The sequence below is a fragment of the Nematolebias whitei genome, chromosome 17, assembly GCF_014905685.2.
Source record: "Nematolebias whitei isolate Nwh7 chromosome 17, NemWhi1, whole genome shotgun sequence".
In the NCBI taxonomy this organism is placed as follows: Eukaryota; Metazoa; Chordata; class Actinopteri; order Cyprinodontiformes; family Rivulidae; genus Nematolebias; species Nematolebias whitei.
This window is the reverse complement of record NC_056514.1, coordinates 19,170,954-19,194,318: the sequence shown is the minus strand read 5'-3', so window position 1 is coordinate 19,194,318 and position 23,365 is coordinate 19,170,954. Positions and strand designations below refer to the sequence as shown.

Here is a 23,365-nt window from a genome sequence, read left to right as displayed (position 1 = left end):
TTACATTATGGAAAATAATGACCTTTATCACAATATGCTAATTTTTTTAGAAGGACCTGTAGTGCTTAGGGAGCTATTTTTTAGTAACCCTGAACAGCACTATAAAGTTGATGAGTCACACAAAGAAGATCTGGGAGAGAATTGGGGAAGCTAGACTTAGACGACAGGTAACAATTTGTGAGCAGCAGTATGGTTTCATGCCAAGAAACGGCACCATAGATGCCATCTTTGCTTTGAGGATGCTGATGGAGAAGAATAGAGAGGGTCAGAAAGAACTCCATTGTGTCTTTGTGGATTTAGAATAAACAACTTGACAAGGTACTGAGGGAAGAGGTGTGGTGTTGCATGAGGAACTCTGGAATGGCAGAGAAGTATGTTAGATTGGTGCAGGACATGTATGAGGAGAGTGGTGAGATGTGCTAGCTTCAAGCTGGAGGTGGGACTGCATCAAGTATCGGCTCTGAGCCCCTTCTTGTTAGCTTTAGTGATGGACAGACTATGACCCGTGGACTATGTTTGCAGATGACCTTGTGATTTGTGTGAGAACAGAGAACAGGTGGAAAAGAAATTAGAGAAGTGGAGGTATGCACATAAAAGAAGAGGAATGAAAGTCAGAAAGATGGAGTACATGAGTGCAAGTCAGAGTAAGTAAGTACGTTTGTTTAGTTTTAGGTCCACACTCACAAGCATTACAAAGGTGGAACAATGTGGCTACAAGAAACATATGTCACAAAGACTCAGGACTTAAAATACTTCGGGTTGACTGTCCAGGAAAACAAAGAGTGTGGTAAAGAGGTAAAAAACAGTTAACATGGAGTTAATTTAAAAACATTTCAGGAGTGATTCGTGACAAAACGGTGGCAGCAAACTTTGTACAGTTTGGAGACAGTGGCATTAACAAAAAGACAGGAGAAAGAACTGGAAGTGACAGAAATGAAGATGTTGAGGTTCTCCTTAGGAGTGACAAGGATGGATAAGATTAGGAATGAGATCATCAGAGGTACAGCACAGGTTGAACAAATGGGAGATAAAGTTAGAGAGGCCAGACTGAGATGGTTTGGACGTGTCCAGAGGAGGGACAGTGAGGAGATAAATATATCCCTTAAATGGATATGGGGTATAGTTAGAGTGGACAAGGAAGTGGAGTGAAGACAGATGATGCAGAGGACAGAGTGAAAAGGATAAAGGTATAAAATACATATATTATTATAAAACAAATAAGTAAAATCACTATAATTTCAAATAAAATTGGTACAGAAGAATGTCGTTAACTAATGAAAATGACTGGAGTTTAGTCTTTTTTCACAACTTCTTTTATCATTGCTTTGATTTATGTTCATTTTCAAGTAGCCTTAGAAATTATATTTTTCAACTTGTTTTGATTAAAAAAGAAAAAAAGTCTCTTGAACCCAAACAGTGTTTAAACATTTTGAAATTATAAGTATCAAAAGCCACAGCAGTAATTATACAACAAATCCTAAAAAGATGTATTTCCAGGTTTTCCAGATTTAATAAAGTTCAACTTTGATTCATTTGAATTTGTCATATTTGTCATTTATCTCATGTCTGATTCATTCACCGTTCTAGTACATGACTGCAGTGATCAGGAACATCTATGACAAAAGGATGAAATGTTTTCCTAATGAGTTTCTATCCTTTCAGGCAATAAAACATCTATTTGAATATAAAGAGTAGTTCAATTGTTTAAGAGGATTAAGTCAGATAATGTACAATAAATTCTCCAGAACTGTGAAAAACCTTTACTCCACAGTCATAACAACAGAGCAGAGTCAGTCCCTTGTCTTGCTGAAGGTGTAACATCTCTCTTCATCCACTGCAGTTTATTTCATGGAGAATCACTGATGCAGCAGAGTGCAAAGCAGAAAGTACAGTACATGCAGAGGAGCAAGGAAGGTGAGGAGGGACAGATATTTCATCAGCCTTCATAAGGACATATATAAACTGTGGCTCCTCCACCCTTTGTTTTATACCTCCTACTGTAGCGTAGTACTTATTATACTAGCTGGGCCATTTTCAGTCAAATTGAACAAAAACAAAATGTTTAATTTTGAGCTCTCTTCTACTTGTGCTCTCAACGCTGCATTTGTGCCCAGATCCGTTAAAACAGCAAAGAGGCTCCTGTAGATGTTAAACTTATTATCTTAAAGGCCCCACACATTCTTAAAAGGAAATAATGAACTACCGGTACTTAAGGAGTGCCTCGTGCGCTGTGATTTAAGGGCGTGGAGGCCTGACAAAGTGTCATGGCATTCTTGATAAGACTTAATTAGTCAGACTAAAAGTTCAGCCTGTGTGATGACATTTTGTGGAGTGGGCGTGTGTGTGTGACGACTTAGCTCGGGCACATGGGTTATCAGGAAACGCCTTTTTTAAACAAGAATGGGTAAATGATGAAGTTGTATCTTGGCGATCACATGGGAGTGTTGCAACCAGGAAGAAAGTACTAAAACCATGTCATGACTCCATATATACAGCTTTTTTTATTAGCCAGACTCCAGAAATGAAAGTGAACTATTTGTGGTGAAGTATAAATGACAGCCCTCCTGGTTCCAGTCCATCAAAACATATTACGCCAAAAACATATCAGGCATTTGATTTTGAATGTTTCAATAAAATACTTGGAGTTTTTTTTTTTTAAATACACAAGGCTGCAGTTCATTTAGTGTTAATATAGTTTTCAAGTTGACTAAGCCCTTTGCAGGCCAATAGTCACAGCTCAGCAGAGGAGGCCATGTGTGAGGGAAGGTCACGGTTGGATCAGAAGGCTCACTGTTAACAGGACAAAGAGGAGCGCAGTAAGACAAATTCAAGACAGCAGATGATCAAATGACTGGTTTTCATTTTCCTGTGCTTCCTCTAACTTTAGCTACAATATTTTAATGCAAAAGAAAACTTGTCGTGTCTTTTAAAATAGAAAGAAAACAGCTTAAAACCAAGTCAGACCATGACAATCAGCATAAAAAGGATTTAAAAAAACTTGTGATTGCTCACGTTGCTAAAAAATCTATTCAAAAATGCTATTTTAATAATGATATGGATAAAAAGTGATTTAGAGCACGTTCACGGAGCTCTGCACTGACCGTGTTTTTTCATTCAACCTTTATTTATACAGGTAAATCCCATTGAGCCTCGAGGACTCATTTACAAAAGAGACCTGGTTTCAACAAAGAATGATGACAACAGCGACAACAATAAACAGTTATAAAAAGTCATACTACAGTGTTTTTTTCTTTTTTTTAAACAAATAGGATGGCTAAAAGAAAAAGGTAACAAAAAAAAAACAGCTAGATTCTAAGGCGAACACTGACCGTGTTCTGTGATGAAGGTGTTGAGACCACTGGGGTAGACGGTGTGTAGTCACTGTAGTCTGCTGGTGGAAGCAGAACAGGTTCATAAACCCCATCCTCCTCCTCCTCCTCTTCCTCCTGCAGACTGGTCACACTCAAACTCCTCACCGGTGTGCTCATGTTGCTGCTGAGAAATATAACATGCATGTTACACCTTGGCAGCTGCGCACACCTGGTGTGTTGCAATGCTTTCTCACCCATTGGATATGGCCGGCTCAGTGTAAGGTCTGCAGTAGGATGAAGGAAACCAACCACGCCTGAAAACAAAGTTGCACAACATCAGACATCCAGCACCAGTTTTAAGTATAAATCGTTCCTCGTTCTTTAAATATGACCATTAATGCAAGAAGTACAGGCTTAACGTTCTTTGAAACAATGCAGATCGCTCACAGTCTTTAATGCGAGAGTGTTGTAGATGATCTTGTGTTGACAAATTACAAAGCTATAACCATTTTGATGTAATTTTAAAAACATTTGGTGTAATCTCAATATCCCTTATAAATTAGCACTCAGAGTATGTGTTATATATGACTCAGCTACTACCTCACCACATTTTTGTTCAATATCTACCTGCTTGACTGAATTATAGTCATTTTTGTTGTCTAAGGTCATTGGCGTTCATCCTAAAATGAGTTGACTCCAAAAATTAATTAGTTGTAGATGTACATCTACTGATAACGTTCTGAAAGTTTTACCACAATCTATGAAGTGGTTTATGAGTAGCATGATGGATTAGTGGTTAGCCTCACAGCAAAAGGCTCTCAGTTCAATCCACTGTTTGGCTCTGGAGTCTTTCTGGGTGGAGTTTGCATGTTCTCCTCATGTTTGCATGAGTTTTCTCCCACAGACCAAAACATGCACGTTAGGTTCCCTCCAGGTCCAGGACGGCCTTAAAAAGCGATCTGTGATTTCAAAGGGATTTGACTGGTTAAAAAAATGCTAATAATAAAAATGATATATTTTGCAAACAGACAGTGTCGACTCCAATAGTTTTTATTTATGGCAAAGTTTTAAACAAAAGTTTTGGTAGCTCTTAAAGCATATGTTGGGGATGACTCTAAACTACTATTGCACCTAATCTTAGCTTAATATATTTAAAGTTAACTGAGATGTAGCCATTTCTGTGTCAGCTGAGGCCAGTTAACTGTAGTGGCCATCCTAAGTTAGACGGATTTTCAAAGATTTTCAGGTACAGATGTACATTCAATAATTTGAGCGATTCATCTAAATCTGTTGTGATTCATGAAATATTTTGCTAACATACAGACCTACAAATACACAGGTCAAAACGTTAATACCTGCATTAGTTAGCAGTTGGCTATAATAACGTCTCTTCAGGGAGGTTTTATAGTTTAAAACAACCATCTTCTTGCAGGCTAACTCTTAAGACTATGGCACAAACATTATGCTGGTGTAGATTCTCAGTCATCCAGGACATAGTAAATCCAAAAAAAGTTAAAAACAAAAACAATTGGACTTCTATTCTGTAGCTGAAGACGTTTCACTTCTCACCCAAGCAGCTTTCTCAATTCAAAAAGTAGAGTGAGCAAGGGTTTTAAAGCAGAGGTGTTCTGTAAGATGGATTCACATGCAGATTGCCCTCACACTCCTCATAACAGAGGTTCATTAGAGTCCAAAAGCCATACTATCCTAACTGGACAAAAACCCAATTAAAATATCTGCATGTTTGGAGAACTTTTTGATATAATTTTGCTCCTTTTCCTCCCCTTCTGTCTTCATGCATTTGACACGGTTGACCGCAGTATCCTTTCATCACGGTTAGAGTGGGTAGGGATTACGGGTGCAGTGATACAATGGTTCCATTCGTATTTGAGTGACAGGAGTTTTTGTTTTAATGTTGGTTTATCCACTTCAGTGCCCCTTTCCTGTGGGGTCCCGCAAGGCTCTACTCTCTGACCCCTTCTGTTTTCATCTGTTGTGACTTGGCGCTATATAAACTGAATTGAATTGAATTGTGTCTGAACAGCCCAGTGGCACAACTGGTAGAGCTGCTGCCTCTCAGCGAGAAGGTTGCCGGTTCAAATCCCGGTCCGGGGGCCCTTCTGGGGGGAGTTTGCATGTTCTCTCCATGCATGCGTGGATTTTCTGCAGGTACTCTCCAGTTTCCTCCCACAGACCAAAAACATGCATGTTAGACTGATTGGTAACTCTAAATTGTCCCTAGGTGCGAGTGAGAGCGTGAATGGTTTGTCTCGTTTGTCTCTATGTGTCCCTGTGATGGACTTGCAACCTGTCCAGGGTGTACCCCTCCCCTCGCACAGTGACTGCTGGACAAGGGCACCGGCGACCCCCGTGACCCAAAATGGGAGAAGCAGGTAAAGGATAATGGATGGATGGATGAATGAATTGTGTCTGCTCCCCTTGGGGTCCATCCTGAGGAAACATTTTCTTTTGTTTCATTGTTTTGCTGATGATTGTCAGATTTATCTGCCCTTAAAACCCAACAGTTCCTGCTCCATTCGCCCTTTGCTGAAATGTCTTGATGATGTCAAGACTTGGATGGCTTCAAACTTCTTAAGTTTTAATGATCAGAAAACTGAGGTTATTGTGTTTAACCCTAGCTCTACAGCTGTCTCTGATCCTGTAAACCTGGACTCCCTTCAGCCATATCTAAAGCAGCCTGTTACAAATCTCAGGATGGTTTTAGACTCTGACTTTAAGTTTAATAAACAGATTAACTCTGTTCTACAAAATAGCTTTTTACAGTTAAGAAGCAGAAGCTATGCTTAAGTCTGTGTTGACCAGATCTAAAACTAGTCCATGCCTTTATTACTACTCGACTGGACTACTGCAACATGCTTTATGTTGGGGTCAGTCAGGTCTCCCTTTCATGTCTCCAGCTCGTCCAAAATGCTGTAGCTCGGCTTTTAACAGGAACTCGTAGGTTTGAGCACATTTCACCGGTTCTGTCCTTCCTTCACTGGCTCCCTGTATGTATCGGAATTGATTATAAGATTCTCGTGTTGACGTGCATTAATGGCCTTGCACTCTCATACCTCTCCGACCTTCTTCATCTTTATATTCCTTCTCGGACTCTGAGATCATCTGACCAGCTGCTTTCGGTTGTACCAAAAACCAGGTTGAAGCTCAGAGGATATTGGGCTTTTTCAGTCATTGGCCCTAAACTTTGGAACAATCTGCCCCCCAACATTAGACAGGCCACTTCAGTCTCTGCTTTTAAATCCCCTCCTGAAAACACACCTGTACTCACTGACGTTTAACACAGTAGGATCTGATTTAGTAGTTCATTGTTTCTGATTGTGTTTGTGTTATGTTTTTAATCCTGATGCTGTAATGACATCTTGTTATTTTTTTTATTTGATGCTGTGATCTTTTTGTTAAGCACTTTGGTAACAGTTCCTGTTTTAAATGTGCTATATAAATAAATATGACTTGACTCAACTTGACTTTGTGGGGATGTGTTTAGCCCGATGCTGTAGAGTTCTCATAACAGTGACACCCAGTCAGTTTCACTCCAGTCAAGACCTTCATTCATGTGACCAGAGTGGCCCATCTGTGAGTCAAGCTAAGACCCTAACGAACCTCTATTGTGAAGAGAGTGAGGACAACCTCCATATGAATCCAGTTTACAGAACACCTCAACTTTAAAACTCTAACTCCTCAGTCGGTTTTTAAATTGAGAAAGCTGCTCGGATGAGACTTGAAACATCTTCAGCTACAGAATAGAAGTCCAGTTGTTTTTGTTTTTAATCTTTATTGGATGGAACAAACAAGTTCACATAAAAAAATAATAAATAAAATAAATGTAACTGATATTATTTTATAAACTCCAGCAGATTAAAAAACAACAACTTTCATCTGTCTTGGTTGATGCACATCAGCATATGTCAGTAGCACTGGTTCCATGTTGATAATAAAATGACAAAAATTGTCTCGTCAGTATGATATACCTATTTTCAAAAAACATTTCAGACTTCAGGCATCTGCTGCTCAACCGTTTGTCTGTTTAAGTGGAAGAAAACACCCACTGAACACAAAACCCTTCAATAAGACACATACCGAAGACACAAAACAGAGAAATTTTGATCACCAAGTCACGTATGGAGAAAACGATTGCTTATCAGACGAGTGGATTTGTTGCTAGGAAACAGAAAGTACTGTGATTTATCCCAACATGTCCTCTTCTTCAAAAACCTCCACAGTCTGCATTAACACTAGTAAAACACAAAGCCACCTAATGACACTTAAAAGCCCTTTGTTCATTCCTGTAAAAAACGATGTTGCATTAAGAGTCCAAACTGATCTGAAGAGGATTTGATGAGGATTTATCACATAATTTTACAGCTGTCTTGAGGACTTAAGCTGCTGCAGCAAGACATACAAACACGCAGAGTCACGCGTAAACATTTTCAAAAGTAATACAACGAGCACGCAACAAAAATAACAGTGCAGCGTTAATTCTGGAAAAAAATCGTGTAAGGAAAAATCTATCACTCCTTTGCATAGGAAGTGTTAAATCACTGCTGACATAAAAAAAATGCATTTTAATTATAACAAATTAATTCCTCTCACTCATATTCAGGCATCAAGTAAGGAAAAAAATGAACAATTAATTGACAGTGAAAATTAAAGCACTTGCTGTTGTGAGAATACCTGGATTTGTCTGTGCCTGTGTGTCCTGCTTTTTTAAGAACAAGCTTCCCCGTCTTGTTCCACATACCTGACATACTCTGGTTTCTTAGGCTCGATCCATTAACGCAGCTAAACATTAAAAATAACAAGGTCAAAACTAGTACTGCCACTTGAGTTATGTGAACGACGCTTTTTTTTGTCACTGCCACTGCATACTTCTTGGAATGAAAGTACAATACCCCCCACCCCATCTGTGGGTGTGTCAACATGCGTGCACTTGGACAAAGAGGTTTGGAATGACTAATTCCTGGTTTCAGCTTTGTTTACGTCTCATATCGATATATGGCCTGGCTCAGTCCGCTTTTTATACGTTTTAAATCAGTAAGTGGCCACTCTGTGTGCAGGCTGGAAAAACAACTTGAACTTTTAAAACCTGGAGTAGGACCAACACCCTACATCAGACTTTTCACAGAGCTGCTTATGAGACATTCAGTGATAAGAAGGAGTTTTTGCTCAATATTACAAACAAAATAGCTTTAGTTATCAATATTTCTGGAATGTTCAAACACACAGCATGCCTGTTGAGTTGACGTCATGGATGCCTGTTTTACTGAAGTGCTTCATTTGTGTGCTTTGGGCCATTGCTATGGTGACATCCCCCCCCCCCCCCCCAATGATCCATGTCAACACCCCTATGAGTAACCCACATTCTGCTGTAAAATAATTTGATACTGATTCAGAATTCAACCTTCCAACACAGACGAAAGGCATTTAAACTTGAAGTATTGCTTCTGCAAACCATGATACTCCCACCACAGTTGGGATAATTTCATCAGATTTAGTTTTGTCTTATTGACATTTGAACAAGTTAATGTTAAATATTATTCTAACAAAAGAGGCTTATGGGTGGAAAACTGTTTGTATGACATTTAGTCAAACTGCTGTTGGGAAAAATATTTTTCTAAATTGTGCTTTTTTTTTTTTGGTTAAAAAATAAAAATACAAAATCTGTAATATTCTGGAAATGTTTTGTCTTTTAGCCAAAAGACTTCTTCATTGGATAAAAGACAAAACGTTTCAACAAAGAAGAATTCGTCCAGAGGACCTGACTCAACAATGTTAGATTCATCTACCTGGATTATTGAGCAGCATCAGGACACTGTTATCGATTCTAACAAAAAAATCACTTGTTGAAAATATACATTCAAATCAATAAAATAAGAGAACTTATGTCAAACTACAGAAATTGCACTTCCTGTGAAAATGCGGTGTGAATGCTTAGTGCTGAAGAATTGCTGGAAACCAACTGAAATTAGCTAAAAACATGCTGAATTTTAGCTGAAAAGGAAGAACAAGCCTAAATTAGCAGAAGAAAACAGAAAGAGCATGTTTGCTGAATTGGGTTTAAATGAGCAGAAATAAGCACAGAAAAGAAACAAAAAGCTGAAAACTAGCTGAAAAGGCAGAAAGAAGCTTAAACTACCAGAAATAAGTGAAAAGAGCTAAAATGAGCTAAAAATATGGAGTTAGCTGATAAAGCTTAAAATAGCATAAAACAGCTAAATAGTAGCTAAAACTAGCAGAAAATACTAGCAGAAATAAGTTGAAAGGAGCATAACAAGCTGAAATTAGTAGAAAGAAGTTAATTAGGCTGAAAGAAGCAAATGTAACCATAAAAATCTTGAATTTATCTGAAAACAGCTGAAATTAGCTTAAAAATGCTCAAAAGGTACAACAAGTTTAAAGTAGCAGAAGAAAGCAGAAAGAACCCATTTGCCCAATTACGCTGAAAGAATCAGAAATGAGCACAAAAAAGTGGAAATTATCAATAAAAGCTTAAATTAGCAAAAAGATAGCTGAAAAGTAGCTAGAAAAGCAGAAAGAAGTTGAAATTACCAGAAGGAAGTGGAGAGAGCAATTTGTATTGAATTAGGCTGAAAAAAAGTTGAAATGAGTGCAAAAAAATGTGGAATTAGCTGAAAAAGTTGAAATTAGCATTAAACAGGTGAAATAGCAGAAAAATCTGAAACTTGCAGAAATGAGCTGAAAGGAGCATCATAAGCTGAAATTAGTAGAAAGAAGTTAGAAGAAGCGCAAAAATGTTGTAGTGAGCAGAAAGAATATGAAAGGAGCAGAAAACGGCTAAATATGTCAAAAAGCTAAAGTTGCACCAATACCAACAGTCATAGCACACTTCTCCTGGACAAGATGAACGTTTTGATAAATGATTTGTTGAAATAGCGCAAAAATTGTGGAACGAGAAAGATGCTGAAAAACGTACGGAAGAAAAATGGATGACAATAGTGTGAATGCTTCAGTCACACAATAAACAGAATATAAACACTCACTGCTGCGTGTTCTCCATCTCTCCATACAGCCACCCGTCCTTCTCCTCCTGGATGAGCAGGGTGATGATGTCACCATCATCGAAGCTGAGGAGCGTGTTGTTGTTGCCTGCCGTGTGTGGAAAGATGGTCCGGACTCTGGGCTTCTTGCTCACGTTGAGACCAGATGACTGCGACGTGGATCTGGACAAACTGTCCTCTGCAACGCTGCCCTGATCTGGAAGAAAGACGAGTTTACCAAATGGAATAATGTGTAATTGTGCCACTCACATTAGTTTGACCTTTGAGGATGCTTGAAGCATCATTTACAACTGTTAATATAAAAATAATTTACACTTGACTTGTGAAATATGTCCGCCACCTCACTCAGGTTTGCCGACTCATGGCTGAATGATGCACCTTATTAAAGAGGTGTGGAATTATACATGTATATATTTTGTACTTCAGAATTGGCTTGAGTACCTGAGTTGTGATCTGAGGAGGTGGTCAGTGAAACTCTGGGCTCGGGGTTAAACATATTGGCCAACGGACTGATCTGAGCCTTCAGTGGAGGTGCTGGAGGAGGTGCCATTGATCCCATGTTCTGATGAAGCTGCAAAAATTAATAGATGGACATTTTATTTAACAAATACCCTTGGATGCAAAAGTTGCGCCCCCATTGAAGAAGTAAGTTAATACTGTCATAATTGTGGAAGAAATGTCCTCCTGCACACTAAAGTGGACTTTAATACTAGGATAAGAATATAGGATACACAGAATCTTAATGATTGATCGCCAGCTAATGATTTCCTAAAGAGCTGTAGATTTTTTGCAACCATACACAAAATTCACTGCTTGCTACAGTAGGTACAGTTTAATCACTTCAAGTGACAAGAGTCAAGGTAAAACCTCACAAGAATCATCTCTGATGTACAATATATAGAGCTTTTAGAACAGCATTCAGAGAACTTCCTTTTAAAAATCATGTTAAACACATTATCTATCACAGCAACTGGCTTCATATGTTGAGTCCAGGTGCTGACCTCTCATCAGTAGAAAACATCTGGTGCAACATGAAACAAATAACACGGCAAAGAAGACCCAAGACTCTTGACCAGCTAGACTCTTACGTGAGACAAGAACAGGACAACATTCCCCCCAAAAAAACCTCTAAAACGTCTCCTCAGCTGTTGTTAGAAGAAGACGGGATGCTAAAGAGATAAAAGCGTTGCAAGGTGGTCCAGGATGAAGGAGCAGAGTAAGAAAAGGCCTTTTTGCCGAGTTCAATTCGCACTGAGGGAACGCTGCAGGTAATGAATCCCTGAGAGCGCACGCCGTAACTGCACCGACGACGTGACACATAGGAGGAGATATATGATGGTAGCAGACCAAGAAGTGATTTAAAGATGAAAATGAACCAGTGTGAGAGCCTACGTGTAGACAATGATGACCAACTGAACAATGAGTACAGAGTGCAGTGATGGGTACTGTAGTTACAACCAGTTATGAAGCTTAGTGCCTCGTTGCATACACAGTGTAGCAGATCTTAAACACTACAGTATGTAACTGAACCTTAAGCCTCTTTTGATAAAGTTTTTTAGTCCTAAACAAAGAAAGTAAATGGTAAGTGGTAAATGGACTGTACTTACACTATATAGCGCCTTTCGATCTTATCAAGATACTCAAAGTGCTTTACACTACAATCTGTGCCCTCATTTACCCATTCATACAGCACTCTACCATGTCTTTACAAAAAATAATCAGTGCTTTTAGATAACATTCATTCACAGATGGGACACACATTGGAGGCAATGAGGTGTCTTGCCAAGGGACACTTCAGCATGTGACTGCTGGTGGAATTGAACCCCCAATTCTCGCATTGGAGGACGACTGCTCTAACCACTCAGACACAGCCACCCCCCTAAGAATCTATTTAACAACAGAGCATCCTGTCATGCCTCCTTCAGATCACATGTTTTATTGTTTGGGTAATACAAATCTAAAGAAACTATTGTTTCCTGAAGAAATGCATATCGCCTGCTGCCTCTCATGTCCAAATTTAAACAAAGATGTTAGCGCTGGTAAGAATTTGAGGTTCTTTTCAGCTATACGACTCCACGGTGTTTTACTAACAGACAAAAACCCACAGAGAGGAAAGTACATGGTTGCTTGTGTTTCATGGCAGCAGACAGTAACGAACACCCACTCACCCTGTTGTACTGTTCGGCCGGCGGGTATTGTTCTGGGATGGTGGACAGACCTTCTATCAAGCTCTCCATCGAGTCAGGCACTCTGTTGATGTCGCTGCATTTTTCTTGCCAGGTGGGCAGCCTCGAGCTCAGGATGTCTTTAGCCTGAAAACACAAGAAAGAGTTAGAGAGACGATCCTTAATGTAGCTGAGCGGGATGTTTGCCTGTCCTTGCTTACCTTTTCATGGAAATTACTAAGCTGGTAAGAGAACAGGCAGTGTTTGTCTGCCAGGAAACAGAAGCGTCTCTTTTCTTCCAGGAAGGCCTCTCTGCAGCCGTCGGCAATGAACTTCTGCATGTCCATCTGCCGGGACGTGATGGTCTCCATATACTGCAGATAGGGTAAGAGGAAAGCAAAGAGATCAACGCCAGAAACGTATGTGATGCACAGCAATATGATATGGATTTTATGGTATTGCACACAGTGTAAAATAAATCTGAGAAACTGAAGTTTTACAAGAAAATCGGTGCATCATTTGGATACCGTGTAATTCAAAATAGTATGTCTTTGCATGTATGCTGCAATTACTTTGGCTTTTCAGAATTTGTCTTTTTCATTTCAGTTAAATTGAGTGTTGACTGTTTTCATACTTTTACCATCTAACGATATTTGTCTATTTTCTTTTATTAAGTCAAGTTATAATCGAGCTGGTTGTATACGCCTGTTTAGGTCACCAACGTAATCATCAGCTGTTGTATACAGAAACCCTGTATTCAACAGCTGATGATTAAAGCTCAGCTCTTATCAGCCTCAATAAAAACGCACTTGATCTTTGACTTTATTGGTGTGAACCCTTGCAGTTTGTTATTGACTGCATCTCAGCTGTTTTGACAACCTGACAGACCTGGGGGGTGGGGGTGGGGGGGGGGGGTGTGTAACCGTCTTACCACAGCTTTTTCCAGTAAAAACTAATTTGGTCTAAATTAGCAAGTCGAGCCTCTGATGAGCTTTGTAATCAGCCACTGCACGTCAGGAGAAGTTTGTTCGTATCCGTCGCTGCTCCTGGATCAATCTTGGTTTAGTGGGAATGTAAATCAGTGTAAGACACTTTCCCCACTGAGAACCGATTTTAATGGTGCAGATGGACCGGCAGACCTGACATAAGCAGCCCCAAACACTTAAAGAAATACTTTAGCCTTTCCTCCATTTCTCTTCTTTCTGCCCCACATCTACTCAATTTCCCCCAGGTTGCTATGGTAACACAAAAGCAGCTGGTCTCCAAGCGCTCCGTGAAAGACCCGCACCATCCGGCTGGTCTCATTTTCTCCGATGCAGAATCGAGTCTCTATATTTCCCACTTTCATTACGAACAACAACCCAAACGCTCAGCCAGGGGTGAAGAGGACACAGAGAGGCTTATTACTGGCAGTTTACTCAAACCCCACACATGATTATCCGAAAGCAGCTTGTAGTCCAACGGTGTCATTTTTTATCAGATCATGGTGAAAAAGTCTGAGAAAGGTAAGGTTTTGGTTTCAGCCTGGCCTGGAAAACTAAATCAGGTTATAAATCTCCACCCCTGATAAGAAATCTACTGTAGTTTTTGCCGTATAACTCACAGCTTTTTGTATAAATTTGCATGCCCTGCGACTTATACAGCAAAGTGACGTATTTATGTTTTTTCTCCATATTTATAACCCAATTTTTGACTGACATCTGACTGTTTTCACTAATTCTGACCAGGAAAATATTGAACACTACCATTTTCAGTCACTAGAGGGCACATGAGTACTATGGCAAGCCAAGTGTCTCATTAATAGGTAAAAGTGGCTATTAATGAGACACTTGGCTTGCCATAAACCTTCGTCTTGCTCCGGAACTCCTGGGGCAAAAGTGAAATTAGCTGCATATAATTGTTTTTCGATAGTTATCTTGTTAAAGTTAGAAGAAATGCACAGCGAGTACTCCCTCTACGTGCTCCCGCAGCCACGAATTGGCTTTGAAAATGCAGCTGATTTGACCGTCAAAGTGCGTTCATTAAGGAAAAGTTAGACTGAGACACACTTTTGCTATAATTTCAAGAAATAAATAATTGTTTTTAAGTGTTAATCTTGTTAAGTTCTTGTTAAAGTCATCCCGTGCACGCTCCTGCAGCCGCCATTTGGCAGCCAATCGATTTTTGACACAACACCGGACCACATTTCCAGGTGGTAAGCAGTGAGGCATAACAAATGCGATGTGTCAGCAATGACGCGCAATAGATGTGACTTATATGGCAAAGCAACATATTTATGCTTTTTTTCCACTTTATTAGACATATTTGGACTGATGTGACTTATACGACGGTGCCACGTGTACAGAGGAATGTAAAAAAAGTGTTTTTGATTGGGAGAAATAAAAACATTTTATACAGAGATATCTAGACACCCGCATGCAGCTTGCAAACATGAACACTTCTTGACCTTTAACTTAAAGGATTTGTGTAATTCTCTCTAAACAATCCTTCATCGCACCACAGAGAGGCTGTGAAAAGTCAATAAATGAAAACAGGAGGCTTCCCAGTCCCTCCTTTCTCTCACAATACTGAACCTAGAAAGCAAATCCTTGTTCATAAACGTAAACATCATAAAAAGTGCAACAGATGCCTTAACCAATATTATAAGGAGCACCGAACACAAACCCAGCCAACTGTACAAATGTCATCATGGAAAGCTTTAAAAGTGGGTTTGTGTACCTTTGCTCTCCAAGTAGTGACACAGATATGTTAGCAATTTGATTTCTGGGATTACGTCTCATGAGTGCACATTTCTGATCAGCTACGTCTGCTTGTAAAAAGTCACGCACGACAGTTTTAAAGAACACTGCAGAGATGTTACACAAGCTGCAATATGGCTTTGAGAGATTTAATCAATAGTTGTGGAAAAAAGGAACGTTCAAAAGTAGACATTTCTAAACGATCAAGACGTGACCCCCTCCTGTTTATCACTGATGTCATTAATGTACTTGGGTTTAGAATTAAAACAAAGACTAAACCAAGTTGTGTGAAGGGTTATTGTACTATATTCATTAAAAAATATATACAGTTAGTTTAGATACAGATGTTTTAAGATCAGCCACAAAGAGATCAAACCTGACAGTAAGAAGAAAATAATCCCTAAAGATGTGTTGAGGAGCCCACAGTGAGTGAGGTCTTCAAATTAGCTTCAGAAATCAAATGAAAAATAAATATATATATTGCTATTTTTCACCATAAGTGTTACAAATAATAAAGGCAGTAGTCATACGTTAATAATAGAATCATAAAATTTAAGACAGCTATCATAATGGCCTTGATTTATAGGGTTCTCATTAATGTTGGTGCACTTAACCCGGCTAAATTAGGGGCTACGCCCGACAGAACAAACAGATTAATAAAAATAAAAAAACAATTAAGAAAAAGTCGTCTTTCTATGAAAACCAGCAGATTACATACAATCTTTAGTTTGATGCAGTCCCTCATCCTGAAGCAGAAGGCGACAGTAGAAAGGAATGACTTCCTTTAAACAGAAAGAAACAGGCTCAGGATGAGCAGCCATCTGCCTCAATCTACAAAACCTATTTAAGTCTATTTTTGTCTTCTCAGAATCAACTAGGTGTCACGTCTGATGTTTGTCTTGTAATCAGCTCAGCCAAGACTAAAGTCTGTATCTCACTGAGCTGTGACTGGTGGTGATTATTTAACAAAAAGCATCTTTAAAGAAGAAATCTTTAAAATGTCTCAAAACAGCTGCAGGGGCTCTCATTTTCCTCAGAGGTCAGAGGTCAGCATCTCATTTGATTTTTTTGACAAAGGTTAAAAATAAAGGTTTGTGCAACAACAGTTTTTTTTTCCTCAGAATAGTTGCAGCAGACTTGAACTCTTCTCAACTGAGTTGAACTAGTTCTAAAGCCTTAAACTGTATTTTGACTCCTTTACTGGAGGTCTCCTTGAGAACATAAACATCCAAGACCACAGTCCTGAACGTCCAGGTCTAAAATCCAAACTGATGATTAACAACTTTTTAGAAACTGGTCCAGAGCCTGATCCAAGTCTGTCTTTATTTCAAAAAGGTGTTCCAGTAGATTTGATAAAGTTGTTTCTGAAGAGTTAAACTAGATTTAGCTTTCTCAAAATGAAAGACAGTTTTGATTTTATGGAACATTTTAGCTACAACCAATTCACCTTTGCTTCTAAGAGGACTAAAGTTGCTCTCTAGTTGTTTTCATGCCATGTTTATGTTCATTATTTTGTGTAACGTCAGTAAAAATAGTTTGTAGCCACACAAGCCGACGTATTCCACAATGGTGGTAAAAATGTACGGCTGTATTTGCAAACTGCTTCAGAATCGTAGGTTTCATACCTTTTGAGGTAATGAACTGAATGCTCTTGAAGGGTTTCCAAACATCTGTCAGCAATGATTCCCTCGAGTAATATTAAAACACAACTTGGAATGCTAGCTTGGAATTTAAGAGCCACGAGATATCTTCATAAAAACTATCTGCACATGTTTGATGGATTTGTGAGTGAACATCAGGGGACACATCTCGTCCTCAAACTACTCACCTGTCATATTTATTGTGCAGGTGCCAGAGTGAACCAAAAGCCATCCAAAATGTTGATGGCGTTTATGAAAGATGTAGAAGTCGGCTTGGTTTCAGTCTTACCTCGTTCTCCTTGATTTCATACTTGGACGAGTGCTTCGCTTGGCTTTTCCTCCTGATTTTCTTCAGGTCTGCATGAGAGCGCTCCAGCGAGTCCTGCTTCAGCTTGTGCTCCGTTTGATATCGCTTGAAGGTGGCCTGTGGACGAGCGTTCGACATGAAAGGCACGAGGAATAAACATTCATCAAGGGCGAGGTGCTGAAATTATGCCACTTACAGTCATGTACTTCACGTCCATGTCCGTCTTCTTCTCCAGCTCAACAATAACCTCTTTGTGGAATCTCTTTAACTACAGAAGAAAAAGAAATGTTCATTAAAATCCAAGAAATATGTCATGACAATAAAGAGTTCAGACACGTGGCTAAATGAAACAGATGCATGCCAATGAGTTTCTGAGAGGATGAAGGTCCACCAACCACAGCTGGTTTATTAGATTGTTGAGGTTAAAGATTTAGAAACTTCACATCACACAGATAACTTACCAACATCTTCAGAATACTGAGTTTTATTCAAACATTTTTGCACAAATTATGTAACGAGTTATGAGCTGCTGCCATATTTCAAATCTACACTGCATCTAAACTGAACTTGTCACAAGTCTTCTGAAGCATTTTACCTTGAAGCAGAATGACAGGATACAACGTTTTCACTAACGTTTGTCACTCGTTGCAACATCGTAAAATAAGACAAAAGGAATTAGATAAATTGCATTTACTGTGAAAATGCAGTGCTTATTGCTGAAGAACTTGCTGAAAAACTGCTGAAACTAGCGTAAAATAAACATTCTGAAATGTAGCTGAAATTAAAGAACGAGCCTAAATTAGAAGGAGAGCAGAAAAAAAACTTTTTTGCTGAATTAGGTTTAAATAAGCATAAATTAGCACAAGAATTGGAAATTAATTTAAAAAAGGCTGAAATTAGCAAAAAAAAAAAATAGCTGAGGAGTAACTGAAAAGGCAGAAAGAAGCTTAAACTACCAGAAGGAAGCAGAAAGAGCAGAAATTAGCTAAGAAAAAGTCGAATTGGCTCAAAAGGCTAAAATTAGCATTAAAAACAGCTAAAGTAGCTAAAATAGCAGAACATGCTAAAACTAGCAGAAAAAAAGCTGAAAGGAGCATAACAAGCTGAAACTGCCATAAATAATTAAAATAAATAATTAGGTTGAAGTAGCAAAAATGTCCATGAACATCTTGAATTTATCTGAAAACAGCTGAAATTAGCTAAAAACTGAAAAGGTAGAACAAGCTTAAATTAGCATAAGAAAGCAGAAAGAACATGTTTGCCTAATTAGGCTGAAAGAAGCAGAAGTGAGCATGAAAAAGTGGAAATTATCTGGAATAAAAAGCTGAAATTAACAACAAAAAAAAACGTGAAATGTGAAAAGCAGCTAAAAAAATCAGAAAGAAGCTTATATTACCAGGAGGAGGTGGAGAGAGCACATTTTTGCCAAATTAGGCTGAAAAAAGTTTTAAATGAGTGCAAAAAGTGTGGAATTAGCTGGGAGAAAGCTAAAATGAGCATAAAACAGCTAAATAGTAGATAAAATAGCAGAAAAAGCTGAAACTTTCAGAAATAAGCTGAAAGGAGCATAACAAGCTAAAATTAGCAGAAAGAAGTTAGAAGAAGCACAAAAATGTTGTAGTTAGCAGAAAATCTAAAAGGAGCACAAAACGGCTGAAAGAACAGCTGAAATTAGCTGAAAGTAGCTGAAAAAATGTTTATATTTGCACAAGGAAGCTGAAAGAAGCTGAAGCAGAACAAAATATGAAAGGAGCAGTAAAAGGTTGTAAACACATCTAAACATTTGAAGGATGTAAAATGAGCTCAATTCATTTTCTATGAGGAAAAATGTGGAAGAAAAGGCTAAATATTTCAAAAAGCTAAAGTAGCACCAATACCAAAAGTAATTGCAGGATTGTCCTGAAAGAGCTGAACGTTTTGATTTATGATTTGTTGACGTAGACAGAAAACTGTGGGATGAGAATCGTGCCAAAAAAACATACGGAAGAAAAATAGATCACAACAGTGTGAATGTTTCATAAACATTCAAGTTTTCCATTCATAGTTTTTTTCTGGAAGAAAAAAAAAACTTGTAACAGATTAATATTTATCTTAGATTTGCTTTCTCACAGTTTAGGAATTTTTCTGCAAGCCCTGATATTAGATTTGTCCAGCTCATAATGGTAGACTGATGTGTATCCGTATAAAGATCGTATAACTTTGTTAGGGGTCCAGTTTTATGTCTCAATCCAACACTGGAGAAAACAAAGCTCTGTGTTTCTGTGCTAAACACCAGACACCCTCTTTTTGTTCGTCTCCTGCTTCAGTAATGTTGGCACTGATTCTGTTCTAGGCCTGCACAGTACTATCCCAGAATATTTCAATGATATGATTAGTTGTGATAAACCCACATTTTTCTCACTTTTTTCTTGTGTCATCACATCTTTAACAGCCAAAGTCCATCTGATTCGTCATTTACATTATTCACATATAAAAGGCACTTAATACATAATAGCCAGTGATTTATTGCAGCCCAAGCACTTCTGTGCAACACTGATATTTAACACTGACGTTGTGACAGCGAGAGATTCATGATATATTTAGTAGCCTTATACTACACACAAAGTAAAGTCTCTTTACTATATCTAAAAAAGTAAAGTCAGATCCTCTGGACGGATTCTTCTTGTTGAAACGTTTCATGTTTTATCCAAAAGACTTCTTCAGTCTGAGGAGCTGCAATAAACTCAGCCTTTTAAAAAACAACTCCACATAGTGGATCCATGAATTAAGATCAAACGAAATCGTCCATCATTAAACAGGGGTGGAGGCCTCCATGTTCAACTGTCCCCCTCTTACAATGCTGTTATTGCTAGTATCCTCAGCCCGTGTGAAAAGCAAGTGGCCTTCAGGGAACTAACAACCAGTTAGGCTGATGGTCCTCCTTTATCATGCGAGTTCTGGATGTCACCAGCAAACTGGTTGGTCCACTATGAGATTGTGCTACAGTAGTCCCTCACTACTTCGTGGTTTGTTTATCGCGGACTCACTCTATCATGGTTTTTCAAAGTAAGATTGGACATGACACACAACTGGCTGATTGATAGATGAGCTTCACAATCTGAGTGGAATTTTTTATTTAAAATAAATTATTTTAAATTATTTAGCACCTGCTGCATATTTGTGCAGACCCAACTGCAGGATTAACTTCCTGTTGCAGCTGATCAGCTGTTCACCGTGCAGAGCAGAGAAGTGGGCGTGGCCAAGAGCTCTTCCAGGTGGCAAAGAGTTGAAATCATGACATTCTGTGTTCTTTTAGAGTGTTTAGAAACATTGTTTAGAATAGTGCAAGAGTGGGGGAAGGGTTTAAAATGCCTTTATATTATATATATATATATATATATATATATATATATATATATATATATATACATTTATATATACCTAAATAAAGTTCTTCCGATCTCCACTCCAACACCAAAATAAACTACTACTTACTACTTGTACTACTATTCCTACTTTGTGGTTTTTCACTTATCGCGGGTCTTCAGGGTACGGATCTCTCACAATAAACGAGGTAATACTTTATTTATAAGACTGAGTTTATTGCAGCTCCTTATACTGATGAAGTCTTTTGGATAAAATACAAAATGTTTCAAGAAGCCTCTGTCCAGAGGACCTGACTATTTTTATTTTATATATAGTTATACCTGGATTATTGAGCATGTATCAGGATACATATGTAAATTAGATTTTTCAGTTTTTATTCTTAATAAAATGGCAAAAATCAAAAAAAAGAAAGAAAAAAACTTTTGACATTGTGATAATGGCGTGTTGTGTGTAGAATTTTGAGGAAAGATATACATTTATTACAATTTGGAATAAGGCTGTATTTTATTTTATTTTATTTTTTAAAATGTACCCTTTATACAGGTAGTCTCATTGAGTCACAAGAACTCATTTTCAAGAGAGACCTGTTTTTTGGGAGCAGATGGTGGGGGTTAAGGGTCTTTCTCAGGGGCCCAGAGATGGGCAAATGAGGGTGGAGGCAGGTGTGGGTGTTTCACCTTTTCCACCCACATTTTGATGTTGACGGTAACGGGATTTGAACCTGCGACTTTACGATCACAGGCACATCTTCTCTAACTTCTACGTCATCACTCCCCATAACATAACAAAATGTGGAAAAAGTGAAACGCTGAATACTTTCTGGATACACTGTATTTACATTTTTCTCCTTGGTAACTGAATAAGTAACAAGGCATGACATGACAAGTGGCTGATATCAGCCAATCAGTCTATCTCTACTTCATAGCCATAAATTTGGTGAGGTAATAAAAAAGGGTTAAAACATACTTTAGAACTACTTACATTCTCCTCTAGTTCGTTGTGGACCTTCCGGTGCACTTCAGCAATCTCCATCAAAACAACACCTACAAGAGATCAGTAACAACTTTTAATTTAAGAAGTATTTTGGAAATATTTAAGAGCATGCCACATTTTTATTTATCCTTTTAAATGATCAAAATGTGAAGTTGAGTTGGTATTTTCCCCTTGGTGTTCCTTGCTGTTACGACTCTTTAACCAGCTACGCTATCTGGTTGAAATGTTTTGCATAAAATGAAATCAGTGTTTAACTTTTGTTTGTCTTCTCTGCTTTATTTATGTAACACAGGCAACAGCAAGCGTGTAAAAACCTGGAGGCACGAGTCTAACAAGAATAAAAACGTGCAGGGATCTAAACTATCACGCAAGAGCCATGAGACATCAGCAGTGAACTTTGAAAAATTCCTGTGTAACCTGTTTTTCCGTCAAGCCTTGCAATCTTATTACAGTCCATATTTTTCAGATGACTTATCGTCTTTCAGTGTTTAGGCAGCTGGTGATATGTAATCTCAATGAAACGTTCAGGTACTGTGCAGTCAGATACAGAACAATCTCCATTCACAGAGAGAGCAGCGTATGACATGAAACAATGGCACGGAGTCATACTGCAAACAAAGTGGACAGTCGTAGCTAAGCAGTTTATAGTGCTATCTCTGTCACAATGGGGTGAAATCTAGATTTAAGGTTCACTACAGGACACAATGTTCTGGTGAGACCTGCAAAAACACATTCAGTTCTTTCCCTTGTTTATTAAACATCATATCTGCACTCGCGACAGAATCTGTGATTAGACACAAAAAAGTTAGTCATGTGCATTTCAGCACTAAAAAAACCGAAAAACAGGTGTGAGTTTTGGGCTGTAGCCCATGTCGGCATACCCTAAATTCAGCCCGACACCTGACTGAGTGTAATGACACGCTGATACAGAGAGGTACCCCTGTGATACAGCAGGGAGCACGCAGCTATAACAACATTGCCCTCTGAAGGTCACCAGAATGCACTGGTAAATGCTCCCTTTGTGTTTGAATGAGAGGGTGGCAGTGGACGTAGAGCGGCTTGTACAGCCTCAGCAACCAACAGCTCGGGATGGAAATGGGGGCTGAAAAAGGCCAGGGAAGGGGAGGGTGTTAAAGGAGCCATTGTACACCTGGTGGTTTCACCTTTGGGATGAACAAGGTGTGAAAACCTACTTGAGGGAGAGTAAAGGCTACAGAAACTTGAGGGAGAGTAAAGGCTACAGAAACTTATCAAAAGAAGCAAGAAACTGATCGAAGAAAGGTGTAATACAGCACTGCTCAAAATCTCTCTCAAAAAATTGTATGTGCTTCTCTTTATCCCCCCAAATCATACAGTATATAAACTTCAGCACCTTAGAGCGCAGCGTCAACAAAGACATGAACAACAGAAATTCTTTAACTTGTCTCTTATCTCGGCATGCTCAAGTTGGCGATTTGTTCTCTTCCGAGTGTTTTAAGTGGCAAGACGATCTACTTTTCCTTCAACGGTCTCAAAATAACGTCACGCTCAAACAATTTTTAAACTCATGTTGATACAAGTTGGAGACAAGATCTAGTAGAAAACTACACCAACCATGTATTAGAATTTGGCCCAAAGATACAGGATACATACTTTTGATTTTCCACACCACCCATCCTGTCTATCTTAAATTCCCACTGGACTAATACTATCTCGATATCTCGATATATCAACAGATAGATATCTCGATATATCAACAGATAGATATCTCGATATATCAACAGATAGATATCTCGATATATCAACAGATAGATATCTCGATATATCAA

At 38.6% G+C, this 23,365-nt stretch overlaps 1 protein-coding gene across 1 annotated transcript in view; it reads right to left on the bottom strand.

Moving 5' to 3' along the window:
- Positions 1 to 3,305: 3,305 nt before the first annotated feature.
- The window catches only part of baiap2l1a (BAR/IMD domain containing adaptor protein 2 like 1a), a 38,595-nt gene continuing 18,535 nt past the window's right edge, over positions 3,306 to 23,365 (bottom strand). Inside the window, exons 4-12 of the mRNA XM_037691623.1 lie at positions 21,546 to 21,607; positions 17,395 to 17,466; positions 17,181 to 17,315; positions 12,735 to 12,887; positions 12,517 to 12,660; positions 10,790 to 10,919; positions 10,331 to 10,544; positions 3,566 to 3,625; positions 3,306 to 3,495 (exon numbers count right to left, since the gene is read on the bottom strand). Of these exons, the coding sequence (XP_037547551.1) occupies positions 3,306 to 3,495; positions 3,566 to 3,625; positions 10,331 to 10,544; positions 10,790 to 10,919; positions 12,517 to 12,660; positions 12,735 to 12,887; positions 17,181 to 17,315; positions 17,395 to 17,466; positions 21,546 to 21,607 (1,160 nt within the window). The remainder of the gene's footprint in view (positions 3,496 to 3,565; positions 3,626 to 10,330; positions 10,545 to 10,789; positions 10,920 to 12,516; positions 12,661 to 12,734; positions 12,888 to 17,180; positions 17,316 to 17,394; positions 17,467 to 21,545; positions 21,608 to 23,365) is intronic.